The sequence below is a fragment of the Cryptotermes secundus genome, unplaced genomic scaffold, assembly GCF_002891405.2.
Source record: "Cryptotermes secundus unplaced genomic scaffold, Csec_1.0 scaffold204, whole genome shotgun sequence".
NCBI classification, from domain to species: Eukaryota; Metazoa; Arthropoda; class Insecta; order Blattodea; family Kalotermitidae; genus Cryptotermes; species Cryptotermes secundus.
Genome location: NW_019738351.1, coordinates 204,558 through 231,362, shown reverse-complemented (window position 1 = coordinate 231,362; position 26,805 = coordinate 204,558). Strand labels below are relative to the sequence as shown.

The following is a 26,805-nucleotide window of genomic DNA, read 5'->3' as shown; positions in this document are numbered from 1 at the left end:
TCAAATCCTGTGGTCACATCATTCACCACATCAACTGCCTTAGAGAAGATGCAGATGTAGTCCATGATATATGAAAGTCACTTCTGTCTAGCATCACCATGCTTGAATGATCAGGCGATCCACTTTATTCAAAGGAATCAATGAGGTTTAGGGTGTAATAATTCCTCAAACATTCACCATACTGAAGACTATTTCACAGAAATGCCATGACCTCTTTGAAATAGCTGGAAAAACAAGGGAGAGAATTAGAAATGAAAATTTTGGAGGAGAAATTGGACTACAACATATGTTGAATTCAAAGAGAAATGGCTAAAATTATGTGGTCATGAGAAAAGAATAGGGAACACTGACTGACATGAAGGACACTAGATAAGAGAAAAGCTGATCATAGTTCAACCTATGCAATTTCCTGTGGCACATCCTATTAATGCTATCTGTATATCACAACAGCAAAAGAACATTCCTGTGTTATCACTCAACTTAATCTGGTAAGATAAACTGATTCTACAAAGGAAGTTAGAGATTACCTTCTAATCTTAAGACATTCCCCCAACAGCCATCTTGCTAGTTATGTAACAAAAATTCTTCCATTATTAAGGTTGATCATGGGGATGTGTTGAAGATAATTAAGATTCATCACATATTTCACTGGCCCAAAAGTTACTACAGCAGTAATAAAGTTCTAGTGCACTATTTATACTGCAGATTAGTTCTTGCTGAATGAAAGGCAATACGGCAAAACTCTGAAAATAAATTTTAATGCAGTTTGTAGATGTGTGTATACCGTATGTACAAAAAGTATCTGACTTTATTTTTTTCCGCTGTAAGTAATGGCCAAAGGGGTGGGGAATGCATGCATGCGCATGATTTTTAGCTGACTCGCAACATTGCCAGATAGCGAAGTGGTGTAACACGTGTTCGTTGCATTCTCGTTTCGCTCAAGATGACAGAATGCTTGGAACAGTGATACTGCATTAAGTTTTGTCAGAAACTTGAGGATACCCAAGTGGAAACAATTCACAAAATTCAGCAGGCTTTCGGCAATGATGCAGTGGGGGTCACTCAAATTAAAGAGTGGTTCAACCGCATTAAACACGGCTGTATGTCAGCAGACAGTGAGCAGCATTCCGGGAGACCATCAATGCTGATGTCATTGAAAAAGTGCGGACACTGATCATTGAGGACCATCGTTTGGCCATCCATGAAGTTGCTGATGAGGTTGGGATCAGCAGAGGTTCCTCAAACACAATTTTAACTGAGGATTTGGGCATGCCAAGAGTGGCGGTAAAATTTGTGTCCAAGCTGCTTTAACCGGAGCAGCAACAACTCCATCTTGACGTCGCGCAGGACATGCTGGAGTGCGCCAGCAGGGATCCTGAATTCCTGAAGACTGTGATCACTGGTGACAGGTCGTGGGTGTACGGATATGACCCAGAAACCAAGGTCCAGGCGTCACAATGGAAGCATCCAACATCCCCGAGGCCCAAAAGGGCACGACAGGTTCAGAGCAATGTGAAGGTGATACTGATTGTTTTTTCGATTACCAGGGTGTTGTGCATCATGAGTACGCACCACTAGGCCAGACTGTCAGTAAGGAGTACTACCAAGAAGTCCTCCACCATCTTCGTGATGCAGTTCAATGGAAGAGACCGGAGCTGTGGGATGCACGCAACTGGCAGCTGCATCATGACAATGCCCCAGCTCATTCATCCCACCTGATCCAGGGTTTCCTGGCCAAGCATGGCATTCCGCAGGTTTGCCAGGCTCCCTACTCTCCTGATATGGCTCCTTGTGATTTCTGGCTGTTCCCGAGATTGAAGGCACCACTTAAAGGCTGCCGTTTTGACAGCCGTGAGGGCATCATACAGAATGTGACAGTGCAGCTGCACTCCATTCCAAAAGAAGCCTTCCAGAATTGCTTCCAGCGATGGAAGGACCACTGGACTAAGTGTGTGGAATCACAAGGGGCCTACTTTGAAGGCAATTAGGTATTGTAACCACCCAGATACAGAACTTTTTTTCCTGGCCCAAGGTCGGATACTTTTTGGACAGAGTAGTATACATCCACCATGCAAATGGGGATGATTTGGATGTGAAGAACAAGGATCTGTGTGCAGAAAACAGCCAATCCACTGCTGGCACTGCATGACATTTCTAAATGGGTACTGATACCTGGGTTAAGAGTCCATAACCAGCTAAACAACATTGATAGATTTGTAAGATTTGAGGTTTTCACGGTGGTGACTATGAAGAAAGCAGTCTTCTGGGATTTGGCACCGTGTATATGCGGTGTTAACCGATGTTTCGGAGGAACGTATCGCCTCCATCTTCAGGGTAGAAGGAAAAATATAAGAAATCTGCAGGCGAAGAGACTGTGAGAGCTGGTACAAGCAGACTGGTGTTGGAAATATACACAGCTATGTGACAGCAGTGAAGGAAGAGGGGAAGAGCAAGTCTACACNATTTCCAACACCAGTCTGCTTGTACCGGTTCTCATGGTCTCTTCGCCTGCAGATTTCTTATATTTTTCCTTCTACCCTGAAGATGGAGGCGACACTTTCCTCTGAAACGTCGGTTAACACCACATATACACGGTGCCACATCCCAGAAGACTGCTTTCTTCATTGGCAGATTTGTCCTCCAAAACTCTTTTATTTGGTTTTTCTTGTCATTCAGATTACAGGAGTCAACGACTTCAACACGACCAGTGCTCCAAACCATTACGACTATCTTAATTAACAGCAAAATACAACATAAGATCACATTACTACAGACCATGATCAGAAATCTCAAACTGATAATAGAAAAATCTTTCTATGTTGGTGATTCACATTCATGAAGAGTTCTTGTACTGCCTGCATCTTCTGGGCCAAAGAGTATGGTAAGCAGGCACCAAGATTCTAGCAAAGCATGGGTTGAACTTCACCAGACTACATGGCATTATATTACAGAAGACAAAGCTATTCACACTCATTACTGTGAGGATCTCAAATCAACAATACACAGCCGTAATTATTTTCTTCTTCAGAGGCTGTCACCTGTTCTCATTTAAAATAAGCTTCTGAAACAGGACTTCCTAAGACATTTGGCAGGGATCCCTGGATGGAAGATTAGCCCCTGCTAATTCAACTCTGTGATTCAGTTTCTCTCAGAAGAGTTTAATAAGATTACAAAGAGTAACAAGTGTCTTTCACAGTACAGATGCAAAGAAAGCATCATATTCAGAGCTGCCATCTAGAGCAGCAGGAAGGGATAAATTCAGCATAAAATGAACATTCTTGGGCAACAGTTATAAATTGTTGGACTGATTTTTCACCAAAAGTTTGACAGTATCAGGTGTGCAGTGTGAAGGGACAGATTATAATAAGACTAGATAGAGTAACCCAATTTATATATTTCACTCAAAATGTTGATTCTTACATTAAGATATGATGATGCTACAACATATCAAGTTTAACTACATCTTAAACATCTTTGAGGGCGCTTCACCACGAGAGAGCGATAGAGATCATTACTGGAAAGTTACTGTATTTCATTTGCAATAAAAGAGAGGACTCAAAATCACCCATTAATCACCATTTATCTTCCATAAAGTTAGCCACTCAAGAAATGACGTACCCCCAAAGACATTTCACACAGAGTAACAGATTACGATATTTGTTTGGTAATAGAAGGTCCAAGGTTTCGTTGTGTGGGAGTAACTTTTAAAAAGAAACTGTAATTTTAAATCTTAATGTTTCACACCATTAATATTTAAGTGCATGTGAAACAATAATCAGAGTAACAAAGTAAAAATTGTTTTATGAAAGGTATGTTAATAATTAAGATATTTGTCTCTATAAGGATCTTCCACTGTTCTTAATTCTTTGATATGTGGTATATATGACTCTCGTTAATGCACAGGTTGCTCTTCCAAATATACCTGCATACATCAAAAACACATTAAAATGGGAAACACACTGAACTAATACAGCAGGATAAAGAAACAATATGACTGGGTCAAAATGAGAGGGTAAGGGAAACTGCATGCACAACTCACTGCACATGAACAGCAGCTTCTACTGTGGCTCCAGATAGTGAAATAAAACTATGGACACATGTAACGAGAGTCACCTGTACAACATTACAATATGATTTCAGTATTTACATGAAAAAACACTGTCTGATATCTACCTAAACTGTGCATCATCAACCATGACACATTTCAATTATAGCACTGCTGACAAAATGCACCTTTTTCATATTCTTTATTTTTACACCTGATGTGTGTACGTCATACAGTTCTACTACTGTAACTTGTGAAACGTAGGTTAATGATTTACATGAGCAGGAACACAAGACATGTGGACTGATGATAAGACAATGCAGAAATACGAGGGGCGTTCAAGTTCTAAGGTCTCCGATTTTTTTTCTCAGGACTGGGAGCAGATAGACACATGCGGTTTAGTTTAAAATACGTGTGCACTCTTTGTGAATGCGTGACAGAGATGGCAGCACTGTACGGCACACAGAACTCTAGTGGTGGCGACGAGAGTGAGGAGTGTTTTTGATACTTAAAATAGCGACGTTTTCGTTACAAGAACAGCGAGTAATCATTCGTTTTCTCCACTTGCGTGGTGCGACACCCATTAAAATTCATCGCCAGTTGAGTGAGACATGTGGTGAAGGTGTCATGAGTGTGAAAAATGTGCGTTCGTGGGCGCGACAGTTCAAAGAAGGCCCAACGTCGTGTGACAACGAACCAAAACAATCTCGGCCTCGCACCAGCCAGTCTGACAATATGGTCACGCGAGTTGAGAAAGTTGTTTTGGAGGATCGCCGATTGCGTGTGGAAAACATCGCCTCCAAAGTTGGGGGATCTGTGCACAGAATCCTGCATGAAGACCTGTGAATGCGGAAAGTGTCCTCCGGGTGGGTGCCACGAATTCTGGCAGATGACCACAGGGCTGCACACATGGCAATTTGCCAGGCGATGTTGACACGTGATGAAGGCATGAATGGGACTTTCTTTTCATCAACTGTGACAATGGATGAGACATGGATGCCGTTTTTCAATCCGCTATTGCATCAGCAATTTTCCAGTGGTCAAAACAGACTCCTACAGAAGCGTTCGCAGCGGCCATGGAATCATGGCGTCGACGTTGTGAAAAATGTGTACGGCTACAGGGAGATTACGTTGAAAAGTGACAGAAGTTTCAAATTTTTTGTATGATTATTGTGTGAGAAAAAAAATCGGAGACCTTAGAACTTGAACGCACAACGTGCTTACAATATCACTCATTTCATTTATACCTACACAATGTATAATGCAATAATTTGAAAATATTCATAACAGGCTCCATAAGAATTATTACAACAAAATAAGAAATAATCTTGGCACATGCAATGCTTTACTGTAATGTGGCGTTTGCTACACTGCAATATCAGTACCATGACTGAGAAGCTGATTCCGAGTGAGGAAGAAAGGACAGGATGGAGATGGCTCTCCTCAAATCTTGTGAAAATCAACTTGCCGCTTGCACTGCAAAGGTAGTACGGGGTCCAATAGGTGCTGGCTTGTGTAATAATAACCAACAAAGGGAACTGTTACAGCGAATAAGTACCAAGTCACTTGGTACCATGGCCTCAGTATCAGTTCCTGATGATGAGTATGGGGCATTCGTGAATTGATAATTACAAGGGGAAAAAAATCTGCCCTGGTGACATTTTGTCCACCACAAATCCATCATGGACTACTATGGAGCTGAACCAGTGACAAGTCAATGAAGGGAGAAAGTCACACGTTTCCTTGTTTTGATGGTAAACACAGGGAAGAGGATGAGTGGGAAAGAGTTAAGTATATATGGAGCACAGCAGATCATTGAAGGTCGCAGTGCAAGGGCCATTAGGGCCCACCCATTATGCATTCATTCAAGTATACGCGTACTCTGTGAAATAATGAATGATGAATAAATATGCAAACAATAGGGGAACTGCTGGAAACAGGATTTTGTATTTGGTTCAACCTGACGCTACATAGCGAGTTAAATAGGGGAACTGCTGGAAACAGGGTTTTGTATTTGGTTCAACCTGACGCTACATAGCGAGTTACTGTTGGCAGTCGCAGACAGCAGCAGGTGATGGACAGTGAGAGCCAGGGATCATCAGTGGGTCAGTACGGACATAAGCAGAGGACATTGTTGGGATTCATTACCAGACAATGGCTAGTGAAGACACAGAACACTTAGCATGTGCTGTAGCGAGGAGTATTGTGTGCAAATTAGTGACAGTGCTACAATTACTTGTCAACAAATCCAATTACCAATCCAAGCCTCCTAGTACAGTCACTAACATATGACAATATCTCAGGTAGGTCCAGTTGGTGTGGCAATAGGCAGAAGTGCTCAGGCAAGAGGGTTGTGCCTATGCAGGCACTGTGCTCATAATCACCTTAAAAACCTGTTCAGACACTGGCATCAGGTATGTGTCAGCTTCACGCAATAACATTCATATCCTAAATGCACATCATCATGATATTCAAACTTTAACGAATGACACATCACAGATATCACAAGCCCCTTTACAAAGAAAGATAATCAACAAAAATATCTAGTATTCATGTGAAACAAAAATGTACAAATCTACATTAAAATTATGGAACTTTGTAAGTTAACACATTTTCAACCATCAATGAACAAAGTGGCATGTGATCCAGTACTAATAAGGAAAATCCTTTCACTGTAAAACCAATTTTACCTCCAAGCATCTTAATTTTCGTTCCATCAGTACTTTCAGATTTGCTCAGTAATTTGGAAGGGTATATATGACTCCATGTATGCAACTGTATCTAAGAGAAACTAGAATTGCAGTGCAAGTATTGCTCTCCTCACATCTGACACTGTCCACTATCGTCATCATACTGACAGGTTTTTGTTATTTATTTAAACATTATTGGTGATGGTTGGGACTGATCATGGGACCACTTGAATGCTAGGCTAGTACCCTAAATATGAGACCACCGGGCTGGCACCTCAGTGTTTAGTACACAAGCCCATCCTGATGGCCTAATGTTTAGCCCAGTATTCAAAAAGCACTGGGTTTGAACCTACAGTTGCCATTAATAAAAAGAAAAATCTGTCAGTATAATGAGACAATGAATTACATAAAAACTGCAGTAGAGCGAACGCCTTCAGTACTTGAGACAATGTGCAACATCATATAATGAATCAAGCATTATAACAAACCTTCAGATAAGTATCTTACTTATTGTCTTGCAACATGTTTCTCCTTTCTGTACTCAACTCTTGCCTTCTCACCTGATATAAATATTCTTCACTGTACACCTACACAAACAACTACAACATAGAAGCACTACTCATACATCTGCTGAGCAAATGGGAGCAAACAATGTTTCGCATATGATCTTACAGTGTTCATCTGCGGTTTTGCTTCTCAAGTAACTCACCCTTACACTACATTAACATTAACATTATTAACCTCCATTTAGGAGCAATTTAAAATATCCAATGCAGTGGAAAACTACCTCCAACAAGAACTGACAGAAGTCGAAGATTGCTTTCAAACCCCCGCAAAAAACACTCAGTCAAAACAGCCACATTCACTCAAGGAACTGTGTAAACCTTTGTCCCCTGAACATACAGATCTGTGTCAGAGAGATGGTTCAACTCCCAGGCCCCTGAGATCAGAGGGTTGTGTGTGTGTCTGTGTAACTTGGTCAAATATGAACACGAGGTCTATGGCTTCATCACAAATGCAATACCTATGTACAATACTTTACTTGTAATTAAGATATTCTGAAAAATGTCACACCGTTATACAATTTCATTATTCACATGGAACGTTCAGTAATCCAGTTGTTGTTACAAACTGAGTTACAAAGACATGCCTGCACAATGCACAATCTCCTGTACAGTAAACCCTCGCTAATCCAGACTAATCGGAGGGGGGGAGGTCATCCAGATTAGTGAAAGAAAAAGTAGATCTAAATGACAAATACCTTAGAACGCAAATAAATGGAGGATTCAATGATATAAATAGTACTGATCAAAATAAACAACAAAAAATATCTCCGTAGAGCCTATATTTAAAACTATAAAAAGACAACACATTTATCCAATAGAAGACTCGGGGGAAGATGTACTTGTTTCTGAATGTAATGATGCATGTTTGAAGAAACTGTCTCAGGTTTAACCTAAAGAGACTAGTGACTCATCTGCCTCCCTAAATGCCATGTGCCTTTTAAAGTATGTATTCAACTGTGAACAGAATCTTTCATATTTCAATCTGGATTATCCAACATCTGGATTGACCATAACCAGATTAACGAGGGTTTACTGTATTTACAAGGAACAAGAATAATTCCAATGTGATTACTATGCGCAATTGTACTAAGTTGCACAAACCTCGTACAAGCAGTAAAACACAGACGAACTTTGCATTTGTAAAAAATAAGAATTCAATGAAAATAAACGTCTGTCATCAATTACTTATATCTGTATGCATTACAACAGTACAAAATGCAGGCATGTTCAAGAAAGAGAGGTTACTGAGTCTGTTTTGTGATAGTATGGCCATTTTACACTGAACTCCCAAGTATTTTGTATAAATTGAAATGAAGGAAATCACAAGACTTATATACAGAAAATATTAATTGCTGCATACAAAAATTACTGTCTCCCAGGATGTGATGCTGTCTGGTAGACCATCACCAAGAGTTCGGGAGAGATTCTGCTACTTTAATCTTCATGGCAGAAGATTAAACCAGCTGTGGAAATACTGAAGAATGCCATCTTCTGGGACATGGCAATGTGTAGATCTGGTGTAAACAGACATTTCAGAGGAATGTATCGTCTCCATCTTCAGGGTAGAAAAATCCATGAGCAAGGAACCAGAGTGGGCAGGTGGCTGCAGACTGAGCCACCAGTCAAAAACAGGAAGGGAAGGAGAGTGGGCCACAAAGGAAATCAATAGAGAGGAGAGGGTCTGTGGAGATGGGCCAGCAGGTAGCAGGTCAGAGCCGTGGCTGGCTATTTGGAGGGCACTGATCCAATAGCCTCAGGGCCAGGCTGCTGAGTGTGCATCGACCTGTGTAGCCTTGCAGATCTGACATCAAGTTCTGGAGGATTCTTGAGGGTGCAGATGAAAGGCTTCAATGACGTGCTGAGGCAGAGGCCTACCTCTCTGTTCATACTGTTGGAAATATTGGCCTTGTAAAGGGTTTTATCCCTTGCTTCATGTTTCTACTAGTTTTCTCTGTGACCTGGTCTTCACTCTCTCTAATCTGTACCATTTTCTTCACACTTGACTTACTCTTCTACCCTGAAGATGGACATCAGGTTCCTATGAAACATCAGAATTATCGTCCTACACTACATGGCATCACAACCCCGGGAGGCATACCCAGTTACTACATGTCTGCAGACATTTATGGCTATCATAAAATACCATCTTCTGACATCTGAAGAACCGAGTAATAAAAGTTACACAAAAAAAAATTCATGAACTGCAAAGTGGATGACATGCCTGCTGCAAATATTACATATATCTAATAAATGCACACAATACATTAACTATGAAGCTTCTGCCTACAATATTTAAAATCTAATTTTTTTAAATCAACTTTGATTATAATTTTTTACTCACTGTAAACATCACAGCAAATTTGATAAAAAAAATTTCAGGTTTGCCAATATCATTTCATTTATATGACAACACACTTTACTATGATTTACATGGATAAACAAGATATGTTTTGGAACTTACAACATAGAAGTTCCTATATTCACAGATGTACATAGAATAATTCACTCCAGTGAGACATTTGGGTTTCAGGGTTATTTTACTTTACTATGTTGTCAGCATCTAGAAGATTACACACTGCCAAGTGGTAGGATTTATGAATGATGAATTTGAAAGGATGTGGAAGGAAGAAGTTGTGCCCTATTTCAGGGTAATATCCTGACATTTATTTGGAGGACTGGGGAAAACTATAAAGAAAACCTGCTGGGACATTCCGTACCCTGGCCGAGGTTCAAACTGGACACCAACCGAATACATGAAGGTAGTGTTACCACTTAAGTATACTTGCTTGGTGACAAACGAATGTGTAACTAACAAAACTGCAGTGATCTTATCATGCATTTCAGTCTGCATATTACTCTTGTGACTGGTTTAATGGCTCAGGATGTATTGCCTGGCACCTTGCTTCCTGCAGCCCAGCATACCAATGCAACTTTAGATGGCCTGTGGTATTGCTTCGAGACTGATCAAACTGGAGTCTCCTTCCCTTCTAATAAGAACAAACAAGTGAACAGCCTACTGCAACCTTCTGGGTTATGACACTGAGTTATATACCAGCAGGTGAGTACCCCCCCGTCGTTGGTGTCTCCACCTTAGCGTGGTGAGGGGGTTTGAGTATGCCAAGGACCCTGAGAGCTATACCAGCAGTAGCGTAGCTACTGGCAGGGCCTCCCTTGCTGGACAGGTCAAAGGGTAGGCATCAGACAGAGAGAGACACCAAAAACCAAAAACTTATGCCGGAAGCAGCGTCATCAGCAGCGACTTGAAGCACAGAACAAATGATGCTCGAGATGGTTCAAGTTCGTATAGCAACAGGCGTGACCAGAGTGGTTTGAATGGCTGTTGTACTGCGATGTGGAAAGCAAATGGAAAAACTACCACATTATCACTTTTCCTGGATAGTCTCTTTCCAAAAACAGAAGATCACATTAAGTGGAGGAACTGTTTCGGAAGAGTCTCTCGTCTGACAGATTACTGATGAATGAATGATGAATGAAGGTGAGTACCACTGTTTCTGAGGAACACAGTACCTCTATCTTCAGGTTACAAACCCACAAGATTACAACACAGGTGTCATAACATAGGACACCACCATGACACTTCACTGCCTTTGAAGCTTGACATCTTACAAAGATAACTACCTGATAGTTTCTGCACGCCCACAATACCGCACATGGTCACTTAAGAGTGCAATTATTTATTTTTTGGGACATTATGAGCTCATTAAAAAATCCTGGTATGATGCAGAACCACATTTATTGTAAGTTGCAATGAGCCTGTGGGCAGAGGGTGCAGTCTGTGAGCCATGCCAGATGCCTCAAAAGCAGCACTGCTCCTTTCCCCTCATTAGAGTAAACAGCACACTTATTGTGTGCTGCAATGAGTCTGTGGGCAGAGGTTGCAGTCTGTGAGTAACACCAGAAGCCTCAAAAGCAGCACCGCTCCTTTCCCTCTCATTAGAGTGAACAGCACATTTACTGTGTGCTGCAATGAGTCTGTGGGCAGAGGTTGCCAGAGGCCTCAAAAGCAGCACCGCTCCTTTCCCCCTCATTAGAGTGAACAGCACATTTACTGTGTGCTGCAATGAGTCTGTGGGCAGAGGTTGCCAGAGGCCTCAAAAGCAGCACCGCTACTTTCCACCTCAACAGAGTAAACAGCACATTTCTAATAATGGCCTGCTGACAGACCCTGTACATGACAATGTGAATGTTCTACAAAATTAAAACCAGAATCTAATATGATGAGGATATGGAATGTTGTTCAGGGGCTCCTCACCCCATACAAGAAGCAGATTATATCAATACTGTGGCATGTAAACCAATTGCTAGGCAATGACTGAAATAAGCAAGGTGGAGTACCTATCAGGTGGGAACCCCGACACAAATGTAACAATCACACAGCAACAGAGGAACAGTGTTTTCTGTGTGGTTTGTGCCAATATGTCATAAGCAGGACAAGTTAGGTGGGAGCTAATGGAGTTGAGTGAATTGGTTGGTGGGTTACTGAGTTACAGAGAGGACTGCTGCAGTACTGTCACTGTGAGGTGTTGCTGCTAGAAGAAGCTGGCAGCTGAGGCATGGGGACAGTTCATGAACCCAGAGGAAGGAATGTCCACCATTGGAAGCCAATACCGAGCAATGGCTAGTGAAGTTGTGACTGTGGATGCTAGTAGTGTGTGTGTGTGTAACAGTGAACTGTAAAGTGTAGCCATGTGCTGCATCAAGGAGTCCAACAAATCCAATCATCAATCCAAAACCCATCTATAGTCACACTCCATTCTATTACAGTTAAATGGCAATAGAACGGTCTAATTGAGTCTTGGAACAGGTCCTCATGAGCCAGTCCTTTGAAGAATGTCTTCCCATTGGTCAACTTTTCAATTTATTACTACAGCAGCCAAATTTGTTATCACACCAGCTGTCCCCATGCTTAACTTGTTAAGCACTATGCCATGGAGACACATGCAGGAGTGGAGGTATAGTTCCACCATGCCTGACCTCAGCACTAGATGGAGATGAATGGTCAGCTTGTCCCTCTGGATGCTTCAACCCCGAGGAAAGAATCCCCAGTACCCACTGTATAGGAAGCTGGGTGGGCCCCAAAGCTGGTCTGGATGCTGTGGAATAGAGAAAAATCTCTGGTCCCTGTCAGGAATTGAACCCCAGCCATTCTAGCCTGCTGCTATACTGATCAAGCTACCCCACCTCACTTCACACAAAAGCCACACACTCACAAATGCCTATCTTACAGTGAAGAAAGAAGTAAATGCTGAGGAAGATACAACTGTATTGGCAAAACATGAGCTTTCATGTCATTGCAGCCCACCACTCAAGACAAATCTAAAATGTCCCACTGAACTACATGACCAATTCTTAGGTCAGTTAACAACTCCATTTCAACTACAGAAGGCTGAATGATGCATGAACTGTTTAACAACCAAGCATTTGAAAGGAAGTGGTCAGAGCATAAATGTGCAGGTACTCTGTTAATACTGAGCTGGAGGGACTAAGGAAAACAATAACAGCTTCAACTGTTAGAACCAGGACACTACATACTGCTATACCACCCAGAATGGTGACCTTTAATGCAAATCATCATATGTATAATCACTTAAAATTACACTGACATCATAAAAGTCAATATTCCTAGATACAATTATCCAATGTTCCTTACAAGGAAAACACAACACTTGCAATTGCCATCAAAAGAACATCAAATTCAGGGAAACTTAAAGCTGTTTTGATTACCCCAACTTCAGTTACATATATCTGACAAAAAATCATTGTTTTCAATTTATATGGAAGTCCTGCCTATAACAATTAAAATATGCCATATAAACTGTGGTGTTGTTACAGCAATTTGAAGCTGCCCTTGTTAATACAGTCAATTTATGATGTAACAACATCTTGTAATGACAAAAATCATAAAACTAAATATAAAGATTTGTTTCACACTTAAAATGCATTAATGCCGCAGAGTGCCACAATGCTTCATACCTGAAATGAAGTAAGGTCACACAGAATAGCATAATGCTTCAGATGACTCCACATTCTTTATGTCTGTTTTACATAAAGTAACCGAGATGATCATCCACTGTTGACACTTCTATGGAACTAACAACTGGTACCTTCTACCATTCATAAAACAATTTAAAATGGTCAGGATTCATATCAATCTGCAGAGAGTTTTGAGCATGAAGCATTTGCTGCCAAATTCTGTAACTCTTCTGTTTTGAAAACCAGCAAAGAACACAAGGTAAGTTAACTGTCTGAATTCTATGTAATATCTAAGCTGCAAGCATTAAACAACATGTAAATGGACATTTACGGGTGTATAATAAGATTTGAGAACCTCAGAACAGTGAATATTAAGATTGCAGTCTTCTGGAGACATGAAGATGGGAAGCAACAGGTTACTCCAAAAAACTGCTTGCTGTCTATCTACCAAACTGCAGTCATATCCCAGAAGACTGTAATCCTAGTCTTTTCCATGAGTCCTTGTTTGAAACAATCTGGCTCTAAATTAACCAATTTAATTGTAACGAAACTGCTACAAACCACCTGACACATCTACAAAACAGTCATTTTCTTACTTTTTATAGAGAAATGTTATACGAATTTGATACGTTGTATTTTACAGCAATGGACATGACAGGCAATGGTTTTTGTGCCAATATGTAAAGTGCCAGTTCAGTAATGAGATTTAATTATTCACATTCACCGACATTAAGTAACATGTCTATTCTTTCTGTTATTGCTTCAGTGGTATAACACCCTGCAGCAGCAATTCAGGAACACAGCTGGTGTGATATAACACCACCAGAATTCGTTTCACTTGCACTCTTTCTCAAGTATAATTAGAATGACCAAGTCAAGAAGGATGAGATGGGCAGGGAATGTAGCACTATTGGGGGAGAAGAGGAATGCATATAGGATTTTGGCAGGAATGCCAGAAGGAACTAGACCACTAAAAAGACCTAGATATAGGGAGGATGCATCTTAGAGAGATGATGGGGTGGTATGGACTGCACTGATCTGGCTCAGGATAGGGACCAGTGGAGGGCTCTTGTGTATATGGTAATGAACCTTTGGGTTCCATAAAATGTTGGGGAAGGTCTTGAGTAACTGCAGATCTGGAAGCTTCTCAAGAAGGGCTCAGCTCCATGAAGTTAATCATGTTATATTTCAACATCCTGTTACACTGTAATAGAAGTGACTTTGGAGCTTTTGTGCCATCTATGTGCAATGTTGTTCATTATTCTTTCTTCGGATTCCTTTAGGGCAAGAATACACCAAGGAAACTGACAACCGCAATGCAACCGCAAATTTCGAGAACAGTTATCAGCCTGAGTTGAACACATGTTACAGAATGGAGCAGCGCAAATTGAGGAAACGGCAATGCAACCCTTGGAAAGACTGAGAAACTCAACTTCCAGGCAACGGAGCATGCCAGTCTTGTCACAATTATTGGACCAAACAAAACTGTAAGTAACATCTACACAATAACTGAACACAAATATATACTGTTAAAAAGCTGACATAGCACATTACACATTACAGAAAAGCAACCATGTGCAACCCAAGGACACCCAAATAAAACTGATGATAACCCACATAACCAAATAACCAGAGGAAACTAAAACAAGAGGAAAGAAAGCCACATTACAATGGGCAGCGGAATCCTTAACCATAAGGACCTGTATACCTGAAGGTGGCCAGTTAAGCCGGAACGTTTAATGTCTAATAAAGGAATATGAAGAAACAAGAGTGAACGAGGTTGCATACAGATGGTACAAAAGCTGAAAAGTCAGCTAGTTTACTTAGAATTTTTACTTTGTAAAATTCCAATGGGCATATAGGAAACTTCTGGACTGTAACCATACAAGGTGAATGTTAAAATGCTCCTTACACGAACACATGAAATGGACAAATTTTTAATGAAGAATGGAAAGCTGTAATTTAATCAGGTTTCCTGGATCTGAGTTTCTCGCAGTGATGACCATGATGAATACTGGCTTCTGGGATGTAAAGCCATGTTCACCAGTAGAAAGTCACCAATGTTTTCAGAGGAACAGTCTCCCCCATCATACAGCAAGCAGACCTGTGTTTGATTCACTGTTGCCTTGCTTGGCATTCTGGCTTGTACAATCATGCAGTCCAAGAAGTGGGTATCATATCCAGCCTAAAGAAAGAAGGTTGGTACCCACCGACCAGACTACACAGTGTCATACCCTGACAGTCTGCGACATGAACCTTCAATGTTGTGAAAATCTTATACCTTATATAGAGAACATGTTTCATAGTGAATGGCAGACAGCTGTAGAACTTTGTGTATGAAGCAGTAGCAGGACGATAACTGGCAGGGTAAATTAAAGTGCTTGGAGATAAACCTGTGCCAGTGGCATTTCATGTATCACATATCCCACATGTACTACCTTGAGATTAAACCTGGGTCTATGTAGTGAAAAGCCAGTCACGATTAACTGCTTCAGCCATAGTATGTCCATGAATTAACATAGTACTAACCTTGCACGTGCTAAACCTCCAATGGAAAATTATGTCATACACCATGAGACTTCAATGTTTTGAAGCAATTTCTTGTTGACACAAGAGAAATGTGACAGCATAGATTATGTGCATAATTGTATCTGAAGGCACTAAAGTCTATTAATGTACATACAAGGGAGAAACCTAACCTGTGATTTGTCAGAATAATGTACGCATATGGCACAAAATAAAATGTACATATCTGAAACTATATAATAATCAGAGTTTACACAATACTTCAATTAGCATTACTTGGATTCTACACTTTGTCCAGCATCAGGTATTCTGAACAAATTTTGGAAATTTTACCTCTTTCCATTATCGAGTGAAACAGTGGCCAGGGAACTATACAAAGGAGTCCATTAGAAAGATAGAACATTAATCCTAAGCTGATGGTTTATATGTATGGCCTAAATAACAATGCTGTCAGTATCTAATTGTTCCTTACAACGCAATATATGAACAAAGATGTAACCAGACATTCATCAATCAGGATATGACCATTCAGGCAAGGCACAATCCATTCCAAGTAGTCTGACTAAAAATGTAAACATTAGAATATACAAAACTATAATTTGCCTGTGGTTCTGTATGGGTGTGAAACTTGGTCTCTGACATTAAGGGAGGAACATAGACTGAGGGTTTTTGAGAACAGGGTGTTGAGGAGAATATTTGGACTGAAGAGGGATTAAGTGACAGAGGTTGGAGAAAACTGCATAATGAGGAGCTTCATAACTTGCACACTTCACCAAGTATAATTAGAATGACCAAGTCAAGGAGGATATGATTGGCAGGGCATGTAGCATGCATTAGGGAGAAGAGGAATGCATATAGGATTCTGGTAGGAAAGCCACAAGGAAAGAGACAACTAGGAAGACCTAGGCATAGGTGGGAGGATATTATTAAGTTGTATCTTAGAGAGCCAGACTGGGGTGGTATGGACTGGATTGAATTGGCTGATAGGGACCAGTGGAGGGCTCTTGTGAACATGGTAATGAACTACATACTACATAGCTGGACTACACAGCGTTCCATCCCAGATGACAACAAGTACTCTTCACAGTTACTGTTGTGAGGACCTTGAACACAACACGATTCAGTTCCTCTCCTTGTAAATATTACACAAGTGTCAAGGAACAATTTGCTGTATCATAAAGTTAGCTACTGCTAATGTCTTAACAGAAAGGAGGAATCTTATGAACTATAATAACCAAGCAAGTTTGCTTAATTTACTAAATATATGAGAAACAGAAGTCTCTTTAAAGTAATACCAGAACATAATCATCTACAGCTCACACTGATAAGATAAACAAATGACCTTCAAGTGTGTAGGAAAGTCAAACAGAAACAATGGGCGTGGTTTGAAACTACTGCACTGATTAAAAGACCCTTGTATATTATGTAAGATAAAATCGCCATCAGGAATTACTAGATAAAATGTGAACTTAATTCTGTCACAAATGTCTGATAATGGTGTGTGTGTATAATACGAACAACGCCCAATTCCGATATAAGATATCTACGATTGTTCAAGATGCCACAACTTCAGACATGATACGGACGGAGATTAGATATAGCACGCACATGTATACAACTGGACATGATGCAACTGGGTTTCATCATTTGAATGTGAGATCTGCTGATATCAGGGCAAAAAAGTGACATGCCTATCATCATCTGAACTATAAGCACTTAGAATGAAGTTGTCATCACCATTCTGAGGCAAGCAAAATATAGAGATGTGTGAACTGAAACAGTGGATTCAATTATAACAAAGGCTGTGCCATACCTCGGGCAGTCAGTTGTGGCTTCCCACCACAACGGCCCAGGTTCAACCCTAGGTCACGTCATGTGGCATTCATGGTGGACAAAGTGGCACTGGGGAAGGTTTCCTCCAAGTACCTCGGTTTTCCTTGCCAATTCTCATTCTACCCAATATTTCTATTAATCCATCACTCGAGCCTGGTACAATAGGCCAGTCACTGGCCAACGTACCAAGTGGATTTAGCCCCCTTCCCTGCCAAAAAATTACAACAAAACTTTCCACAAACAATGCTAATCTGTAATACATGATTATGATACTGCTACGCAGTTCCTACTACAGGAGTATCACTGCAATAATATATGGAACACGTAAAACTGTCAATAACAGCAGTTCATTAATCATATTTCTGTTATGCAACTTGTGAAATAAAATGATCAAAATAAATGAAAAGTACTATTTGAGGTTCTGGGAGCAGTGTCAAGACCATGCAGGTGTCAACACTTCAAATGAGCCAGCCTGTCTCCAAGCTGATGGTCTACCCTGTAGATGGGGCAGCAGGTTCCTTCAAACCACTGATATCTACCTACCAAGCCAAGCATACCCCACAATACCACAATCTTAACACTTCGCAGACCGGACGCCTAGGCCTAGGCGTTTGGGTTTTAAACATGGAAGACCGGTCACCTAGATTTAGGCTTTTAGGACACGTTATGTTGCAACACGCTATTCCTCGCTTTGGTGGCCACGTGTCTGTAAAGGTACTGCGTAGCTGATCTTCGGAATGTTTGTTTTCCGAGTCAGCAACGTGACCACTCTCTATTCCCCTCTCACTCTAAAGAAAAGCCCCTTTGTTCAAATCGAAGCTTCTATGTGTGAGGCAAGATATTCTCAGTGTCAACATGGCTCAGAGACGAAAGCAGTTGAAGGCCGCGCGAGACCAGAAGAGAAAGTGAAAGTGACAGTGAGAGCTCCGATGAAAGTGCGAGTGCTAGCATTGCGGGGACAGCCACATGGGGTAAAGTGGACAAAACACCCACTTTGGGAAAGTTTACTGGTGATCCAGGGGTGAGACAAATGCCATCGGACTCTACGGAAGTGTTTGAAGTAGCTGAACTGTTTTTTGGAGATCGTTTCTTTGATATGTTGTGTCAGGAGACCAACAGATACTATCTCCAACACCGTGAGGTGTACGACAGTACCTATAAGGTGTTGAAGTGGGTGGATGTCACTTCAGCAGAAATGAAAAAAATTTTTGGCAATAATCATTCTAATGGGGTTTACAAAGAGGGATAATTTGAAAGACTACTGGTCCACTGACCCATTTTTAGAAATTCCCATTTTCGGCAAACTCATGAGTCGTAAGAGATTTGAACAGATATGGTGGTGTTTGCATTTCAATAATAATGAACTGCAACCACAATCAACGGGCAGGCTTTTCAAAATTCAGCCCTTATTAGACTTTTTCGTTGAGAAATTTTTAGACAGTTTACAAGCCAGAGCAGCAACTGTCTTTGGACGAATCTGTGATTCCTTGGAGGGGAAGGCTTTGTTTTCGAACGTATAATCCTGGGAAACTCACAAGTATGGCCTACTTGTTCATGTAGTCACGGAAAGCACTTCAGGCTATATTGGAAATTTAGAAATTTATTCCGGTGAAGGCAAGAAATTGCAAGAAACTATTGTTTCCATTTTGGATCCCTATCTGGATCAAAATTATCACGTTTATCAAGATAATTTTTATAACAGCGTTGCAACTGCAACTTTCAAGGAAAGTACATATTTGTGGTACAATTAGGGTGAACAGAGGCCTTCCTCCAGATCTGAAAGAGGAATGTAAATCCCTGAAACGTGGTGACACCATCTACTCCCACCCCACGGAGGCCCCTGGGTGACTCTCGGGTGATATGTGGAAACATACCCTCGTGAAAATTGTGATGAGCGAACAATCGATGGGGAAGTATCCTTCTAGGCAGTGCCGTGTGTGCGCTGTGCACAAGAAGAAAAGCAAGACTTCCTATGTCTTCAAGTTCTGTGTCATGCCTCTTCACAGAGGGGAATGTTTCCAGAAATATCACACTCTGAAGCACTTCTAGGAGCTCTGGTAAGTCTTCTCCAAAAATTTTAGTTCATAAAATTAACTAGGAGATTTTATATTAATTTTTAAAGTGAACAGTGCACAAGTTACGGTAGTAGGTTTAAAAATGCCGGTACCCAGGGTGATTTAAATATTTAAATCACCAGTCCGCGAAGTGTTAAAAAGACAAATTTTAATACTGGATTCCATTACCATTGTGTTCCTCAACTCAACACTGAACTTAAAATACCATGAGATAAATACTTTTTGTTTGAACTTTCATAATGATTTATGAAAATTGTTTATTCAAAAATGATCTGATATCATAAGGGATAGGTAGTGCACAGAGAAAGAGTGGCCACTGTTATATAAATTGTGAAGAAAGAAAAAAAGCTGGTCTAGTAAAGAAATTCTCATCCTCATTTTGATTCTGGAATTTTTTAAAATTCCTGTCTCAACCTCACCTCAAACTGAAAAAGTGATTCTCACATATTCCTAATGAATAACATTAAAGGTTGAAATTCTGTCCTGAATAGATGAAATAACCTACTTATTTGAACAAAATATTTTAATAGACACTATCCAGAAGTGCTATATTTGGAAAACAGTGCATCTGAATTGAGATCCTGTGGTGATCATAAAAATGGGCCCTGCTTCCTATTTACAGCTGACCACCTACTGGAGAGATTACAAATGACCTTGCTTCATCACACTACAAAAAACAACCACCAATACAACACATTTTGTATAAGGTTCAGTACACCTTGAGTGAAATGATCTTGAAAGTAACACAAAAATAAATGTAAAAAATTCATACAAACAAATGAAGAAGAATAAAATGGTTTGGTGGGAATTACAGGAGTACAAATTGTAACACATCACCTAATTCCTTCATGATAACTTTTGTGGTCCATTTATAAAACATCCTCAAAAGACATTCCATATTGTCAACCACGACTCCATATCTCAGAATAAACTGTCTCTTGCCAGTTAATTCTGTATCCAGTCTTACCACATTGTCAAAAAATACAATAAAAATAAACAAGATACAGTAAAAGCAAGTACAGGCCTAAATCTGTGTGGCACAAGTGTGAACTCATGCGCAGAAGTTGATTCCAAAACGATTATTTTAATTAAAATTATTATAAAGATCACCAACAAGCACCTTTTCTGAAACCCAATACCTGACGCAAAACATACATTTCACATTATCGTAATGAAACATTTCAGAATTTCACTTCCAAAGGCTTCCACATACCACAGACATCACAAAACAAAATTATTGCACTGGCCCTACCTGACAACTAAAACAAATGTCCTTGTTGCTTGTTTCCGAGTCTTCGACAAATGATGAGAAGAAATTCCTTGACTAGAACAGAGACCTCAAGGGGGTCTCTACTCCATAGCTTTGTGTTCTACTTACATAGTGCTACAGCGACGTTACAGTTTTCTGGAGAGAAGCCCCTTCTTCTTGAGCTGCTTCAGGGCACACTTCGCAGCCGTGCACTTAGCAATGCGGTAATTGCGTCCAATCCCTTTGAAAGTGCCTTTACCAAACACCTCCACTGTTACACGCACACGCCGACCATCGGCCAACTTCTCTGGTTTCCTGAAATTCAGTGACATGTGATGGAACACAGCACTTGTACATGTCAATCACCACCTTTGGTGCACAGTCTTTTTAGGAGAAAATTATAACCCCTGTCTGCTCTTCCACACTGCATATAAATGTACAGGCACAGAAATATTTCTCTACAAACTTTCAAACTCTTAGGAAATGAACATGTAAACATAAATACTTTGGAAGGTACAGCAGTAAATAACGGAATGAGGTGTTATGTGCACATTTTAAGGATCAATAAAGACAGTACCCCAAAGAAGGTTCTGAATGTGAAATTAAAATGAAAACACTGACCAGGGAGACAGAAGTCAAGAAGGCAACAACAGGTTAGGAAAGCTGTCATGTGGAAGGAAGGACATGGTGAGAAAGCAAAGACAGCAGCTTGAGGAAGACAGAGACACACGGAAAGGCCTGATAGCCAAGCGATGCACGTGAAGTGGAAACACTGAAGGAAGAAGTATTATCTAATGACATTTGTCTACACCGAGCGGCAAATCCTATGTAACCTACTGAAAGCAAAAATTGAGATTCTGACATCAGCTCTGTCAGCCAGCAGACATGAGAACTTGCATGTGCAGGCCTGCACACATCGTATGTAATGACAGTGTGTCATGTAGCTCATAAAATGGAATTGAACTTCACTGTTTAGCAGTTGGCCCATGTGTTTTATATTTTAGGGTTTGGGTTCAAATCTCAGTCATGAAGAGTCTCTCTATGAACATATTGGTACAGTGTCTTTAAACAGGCCACCCTTGCTATTCCTGATTAATTGGGGAAGGGGAGAGGTCATCCTGGTTAAGTGATATGTGTAGTCATGAAGCCAAATATATCCCTAAAAGATAAAAAAAAAACTTAGAAAAGAAATAACTGGAAAATTTAATAACATAGGTAGTGCTAATGAAAATAAACAAAAAATGTAGTTGTAGAGCCTTTACTTAAAAACTCTAAAAGATAAGAAGCTGAAATCCAAGGTCTCCTTCATCCAGCTGAAGCCAATCCTGTATATTTTCTCGTGTGGTGTGGATAGATCTGGCTCAGGATAGGGACCTGTGGAGGGCTCTTGTGAACACGGTAATGAACCTTCGGGTTCCATAAAATGCTGGGAAATTCTTGAGTAGCTGCAGAATTGGCAGCTCCTCAAGAAAGGCTCAGCTCCATGAGTAAGTAAGTGGTTTCAGTCTCTCCAGCTACCCTCAACACAGTCTGAAAGTCTGATCCCTCTTGCCCCATCCCACGTGATTTTTAAAGTATGTACTCAATTGTGAACAGAATTTTTCACATTTCAATCCCAATTATCTGACATCTGGATTAACTGTAATCGCATTAGTGAGGCTTTGCTGTATTTTGGCTACACACCATCATTCACAATCAAGGCCACAATAACCAATACAAAACACACAATAGCAGAAACCACCATTAGACAAGGGATCCCAGAAGTACATGCCACATTGCACTGAAGTGGCAGGAGCTCGTCCTGCATCAACCTGAATACTCATATGTACTTGTACAGATTTGCTTGTTTGTTACTTAATGAAGCCGTCACTATTTAAACTATACAGCATCAATGACAGGACAATCAATGAATATAAAGCAGTTGGTGGAACAAGAAATGGTGGGGCAAACTGAAGTATTTGGAGAAAACTTTCCCCAGTGCCACTCTGTCCACCACAAACTCCACGTAAGATTTATTACTGGCACAATCACTCAGTCGAGTATCATCATGTGGCATTTAGTGCTTGATTGTAACCTTCCTACAGTCTGTACAGAGACTCGTCAGGTGCTAGGAACTGCTGTATGCTTTTCTCAAGTCGACCCCAAAATGCTTCAGTGACAATGCTACTTAACTTACCCAAATTTTGCTGTCTCGGGTTCCAGTTCAAGCAACTCACGGATAGGAGATTTCGGTACGTTCGTACTGAATTGCTCTGCAACAGGAGGACAATAAATGTACTAAGCCACATGACAAGGAAATCATTTTCAATGTCCAGCAAAATTATGTTCATTAATAACAATAATACAAACTAGCATGTGAAATAAAATGAAATTATGGAGCCCAGAATGCCACAGCCTGACAGCAGATTGCACTGTGCTGCCAGAGTAGCAACAGCAGTGTCTGAACTGGACACTGGTTTTCATTTGTAGAAACAATCTCACTGTTGGCTGGAAGAAGCAAACAGCTGGAGCCTTAAATTTGAAATTCCAGTCTGTAGTGAAAATGCGAATGCTATATCAAGCTGGTGTAGAACCTGATGTTACTGTGCAATATCAACTGCCTTGTTACTAACTACTGGCTGTGGACGCACCATACCTCAAGTGGTTAGTCACTGGCTTTCCACCACAGTGGCCTGGGTTCGATCCCATGTCTGGTCAAGTGGGATTTGTGGTGGATAAAGTGGCACTAGGGCAGGTTTTCTCCGAGTACTTCGGTTTCCCCTGCCAATCTTCATTCCACCAATTGCTCCACACTCACCCTCACCTATCATCTGGGGCTGGTACAATAGGCCAGAAGTGGCTGCAGTACAAGGGACTCAGTCCCACCCCACTAGCAATAAAAAAAATGGAAAGTTTGCACAGATCACAATCATCACAAACACACCACACAGCCCAGTTTAAAAAATGTGATATTTTCTAGCTATTTAGTGATTACATAATTTGTGAACATTATTCTAGTAAATTTAAACTGGACAGATATATTGTGACGCATTACCTTACGTCCATTGCCACACAATGGCTACAATGGAAATTGCTGAGTTCCAACAGCGATAAATCGAATACAAACAGACCGTTGCGAAGGAGCATTCCCGAGGCAACAGATTGCCAAACACGTGAGTTTGGAATAGGCACTTCCAACGCAACACAAAGAACAGGGAGCCGTTGCATAGACAATGCAGAAGCAATGAACACGTCTCCCTAGAAATGAACTACAGAGAGTTCGTTGCGCCCATTACGTAACAGTGGACAGTAGAAACAAAACAGTGAGGAATGGTGTCTGGTATCCAGTCCACAGAACACCTACATAAGCCAAGAACTACAGAGCTAGTTAGAAAGAAGACAGCAAGAACACAATCTTGGGATAGCCGCTGCCAGAGACATTTGAGATTCAACCACGGCCAAGGATGGTTGAGAAGTCACATTGGAGTATTGGGCCAGAAGTCAAGTGACACTGCAAGTGGTGATAATTGTAAGGTGTGTAAGCGTGAGAGTCCAATAAAGATTCACTAAATCCGAGACCCACGTAAAGTTATTTGTCGCATGCCATGCTCAACACGTGACAATATGTATTGTGGTATTCTGGGCTTCAACATAACTACAATACAAACCTTCAATGCTCTCGACATCTCACATCATATGTAACGACAGAAATACACCTCATCAGTTTTCTTCGAAGCAGACGGCTATAACAGTGCAGCAAACTGTTTTAACAGCTGAATAGTGGTTTTGAAAAAACTAGGCACAGACACTGAATATAAAGCTTTCTTGTAGTAGGAGATTTTAATGAATTTTGTGAAAGATATTCACAAAATTAGGAATTGACAGTCCATGGTAATATAATTCTGAGGTTCACTAGTTCTTCCCTGTTATGATTATTTTGTTAACCCTACTGCTGAGATATGAGTGAAGTTGAACAAGCATCCAGTTCTGTACAGCGTGATGTTTGACTTACTGCACGTCAAGAAATAATCATCTCTTTTCACTTTTCAAGTTCATTCACTGGGTTATGAAAATGCATTTCTGTTGTATTTCTTTCATATTTTTACCTTAAACTTGCATTATTTTAGGCAAATGGTGGGAAAATAATATGCAGCAAAAATTTTAAATGTTTTTGTAAGTTTGAATGTAGAAGTTCTATTTTTCACAAAATCATGGCAAAAAACAGCTTTCAAATGAGTTCTCACACAATTTTAATTACTGGGAAAATTGTCAAATAATGACAGATTCCAGACAAGGAAAAATAGTTACCAATAACTTGGAGGGGAAGAGAATGGACATTAATGTTTAAATGTGCCAAGATTTGGCTGATGTTTCTCGAAGCATGAATATAAAATACACATGGTCTATGTTTCTGGAAGGGTACATATTTTCATAATAAGCCAAAAAAAGCTTTAAGCTTCAGGCTTGCAGGAGATGTACAGAACACATCACACAGACACTATAGAAATGCAGGTTCGTAATGCACAAAGTGGGGGGCACGCAGTAGCGTAGTTGGTTGAGGGACTATGCTATAAGCTGGAAGGTCATGGGTTTGATTCCTGATGAGGTCACTGGATTTTTCCAATTTACATAATCCTTCCAGCAACACTATGGCCCTGGGATCAACTTAGCCTCTAACAGAAATGAGTACCAGGAATCTCACTGGGCATAAAGGGTGGCCAGTGCATAAGGCTGACAACCTCACCGCCATCTGTGAGCTGGCTGTCTATAAAATGTGGGAGCCTTGACGTCTCAAAACCCTACGGACCTCCACGGCCTGTTACAGGGATAGTTTTACATTTTTTACAATGCACACTGCAGTGGAGACAAAATTCTTCACCTGACACAACTGAAATTCTCTTGGCAGTGAACAAGAGCAGGACAGAATGTGGCATTGTGTAATCGTGTAGAGCAGTTGTTCTCAAACTGTGGGGCGCGACCCCCAGGGGGCATGCAAAGAGCTTGAAAGGGGGGTGCAGCATACTTTCCTACAGATAAAAATTAAAACTGCCCTAAATCAATTAGAAAAGTAACAGAAAATAAAAATACATATATAAAAACTTTGGATGAGTACAGGCTTTAATTATCATGAATTTCAAAATAACTAATAATTATTCTCCTTACCGGCAATTATAAAACGTGTATGCCAGAGACAGTGTTGATAGTTCAGCAGCAGTCGTATCCTCTCAAATCCTCTGAAGTCTAGACTTTTTAAAATGCTGTGTGAGGAAATGGGTGCTGAACACACTGCTCTGTTGTTTTTTAGTGATGCTCGATGGCTTTCAAGAGGCAAGGTATTAAAGGGAATGTTTAAGCTGAGGCATGAGGTGTTCTGTTTTTTAAGTGGGGAAAATCACTCACTGGCAGATAGTTTCAGGAACAAGGATTTTTTTATTGAAAATGGCTTATCTCACAGATATATTTGAGAAACTAAATATTCTCAACACTTCACTTCAAGGGAATGAGGCAACTGTACTTTCTTGGAATGACAAAGTGAAGGCATTCATGAGAAAATTAGAGCTCTGGAGAAACGGCATGGAAAGTGACACACTAGACATGTTCCCTACTCTAGTGTCAATGGTACAAGACACTGATAATCCAGTGCTTCCAATGGACATAAAAAGCTGCCTACTTGATCATCTCATAATGTTGAAAGTTCATTTCGAGAAATACTTTTGCAGTGGTTTTCACGAATTTAATTGGATTAAAAATCCATTCGAAAATGCTCCAGGGCCATCATCTCAGAAGGTAAATGAGCAAGAACAACTCATCGATCTCACTAGTGATACTTCATTAAAATGTAAATTTA

The 26,805-nt window shown here is 40.5% G+C and overlaps 1 protein-coding gene across 2 annotated transcripts in view; it reads right to left on the bottom strand.

Moving 5' to 3' along the window:
- Positions 1 to 26,805, bottom strand: part of LOC111870749 (endoribonuclease Dcr-1) — a 101,141-nt gene that overhangs the window by 144 nt on the left and 74,192 nt on the right. The window contains exons 27-28 of one of the 2 annotated variants that reach the window (XM_023863267.2): positions 23,155 to 23,230; positions 21,108 to 21,293 (exon numbers count right to left, since the gene is read on the bottom strand). In XM_023863267.2, coding sequence (XP_023719035.1) covers positions 21,125 to 21,293; positions 23,155 to 23,230 — 245 coding nt within the window. In that variant the 3' untranslated portion in view covers positions 21,108 to 21,124. Of the gene's footprint in view, positions 1 to 19,809; positions 21,294 to 23,154; positions 23,231 to 26,805 lie in introns of those variants that run through there. The other variant, XM_033753978.1, reaches the window with a different exon arrangement.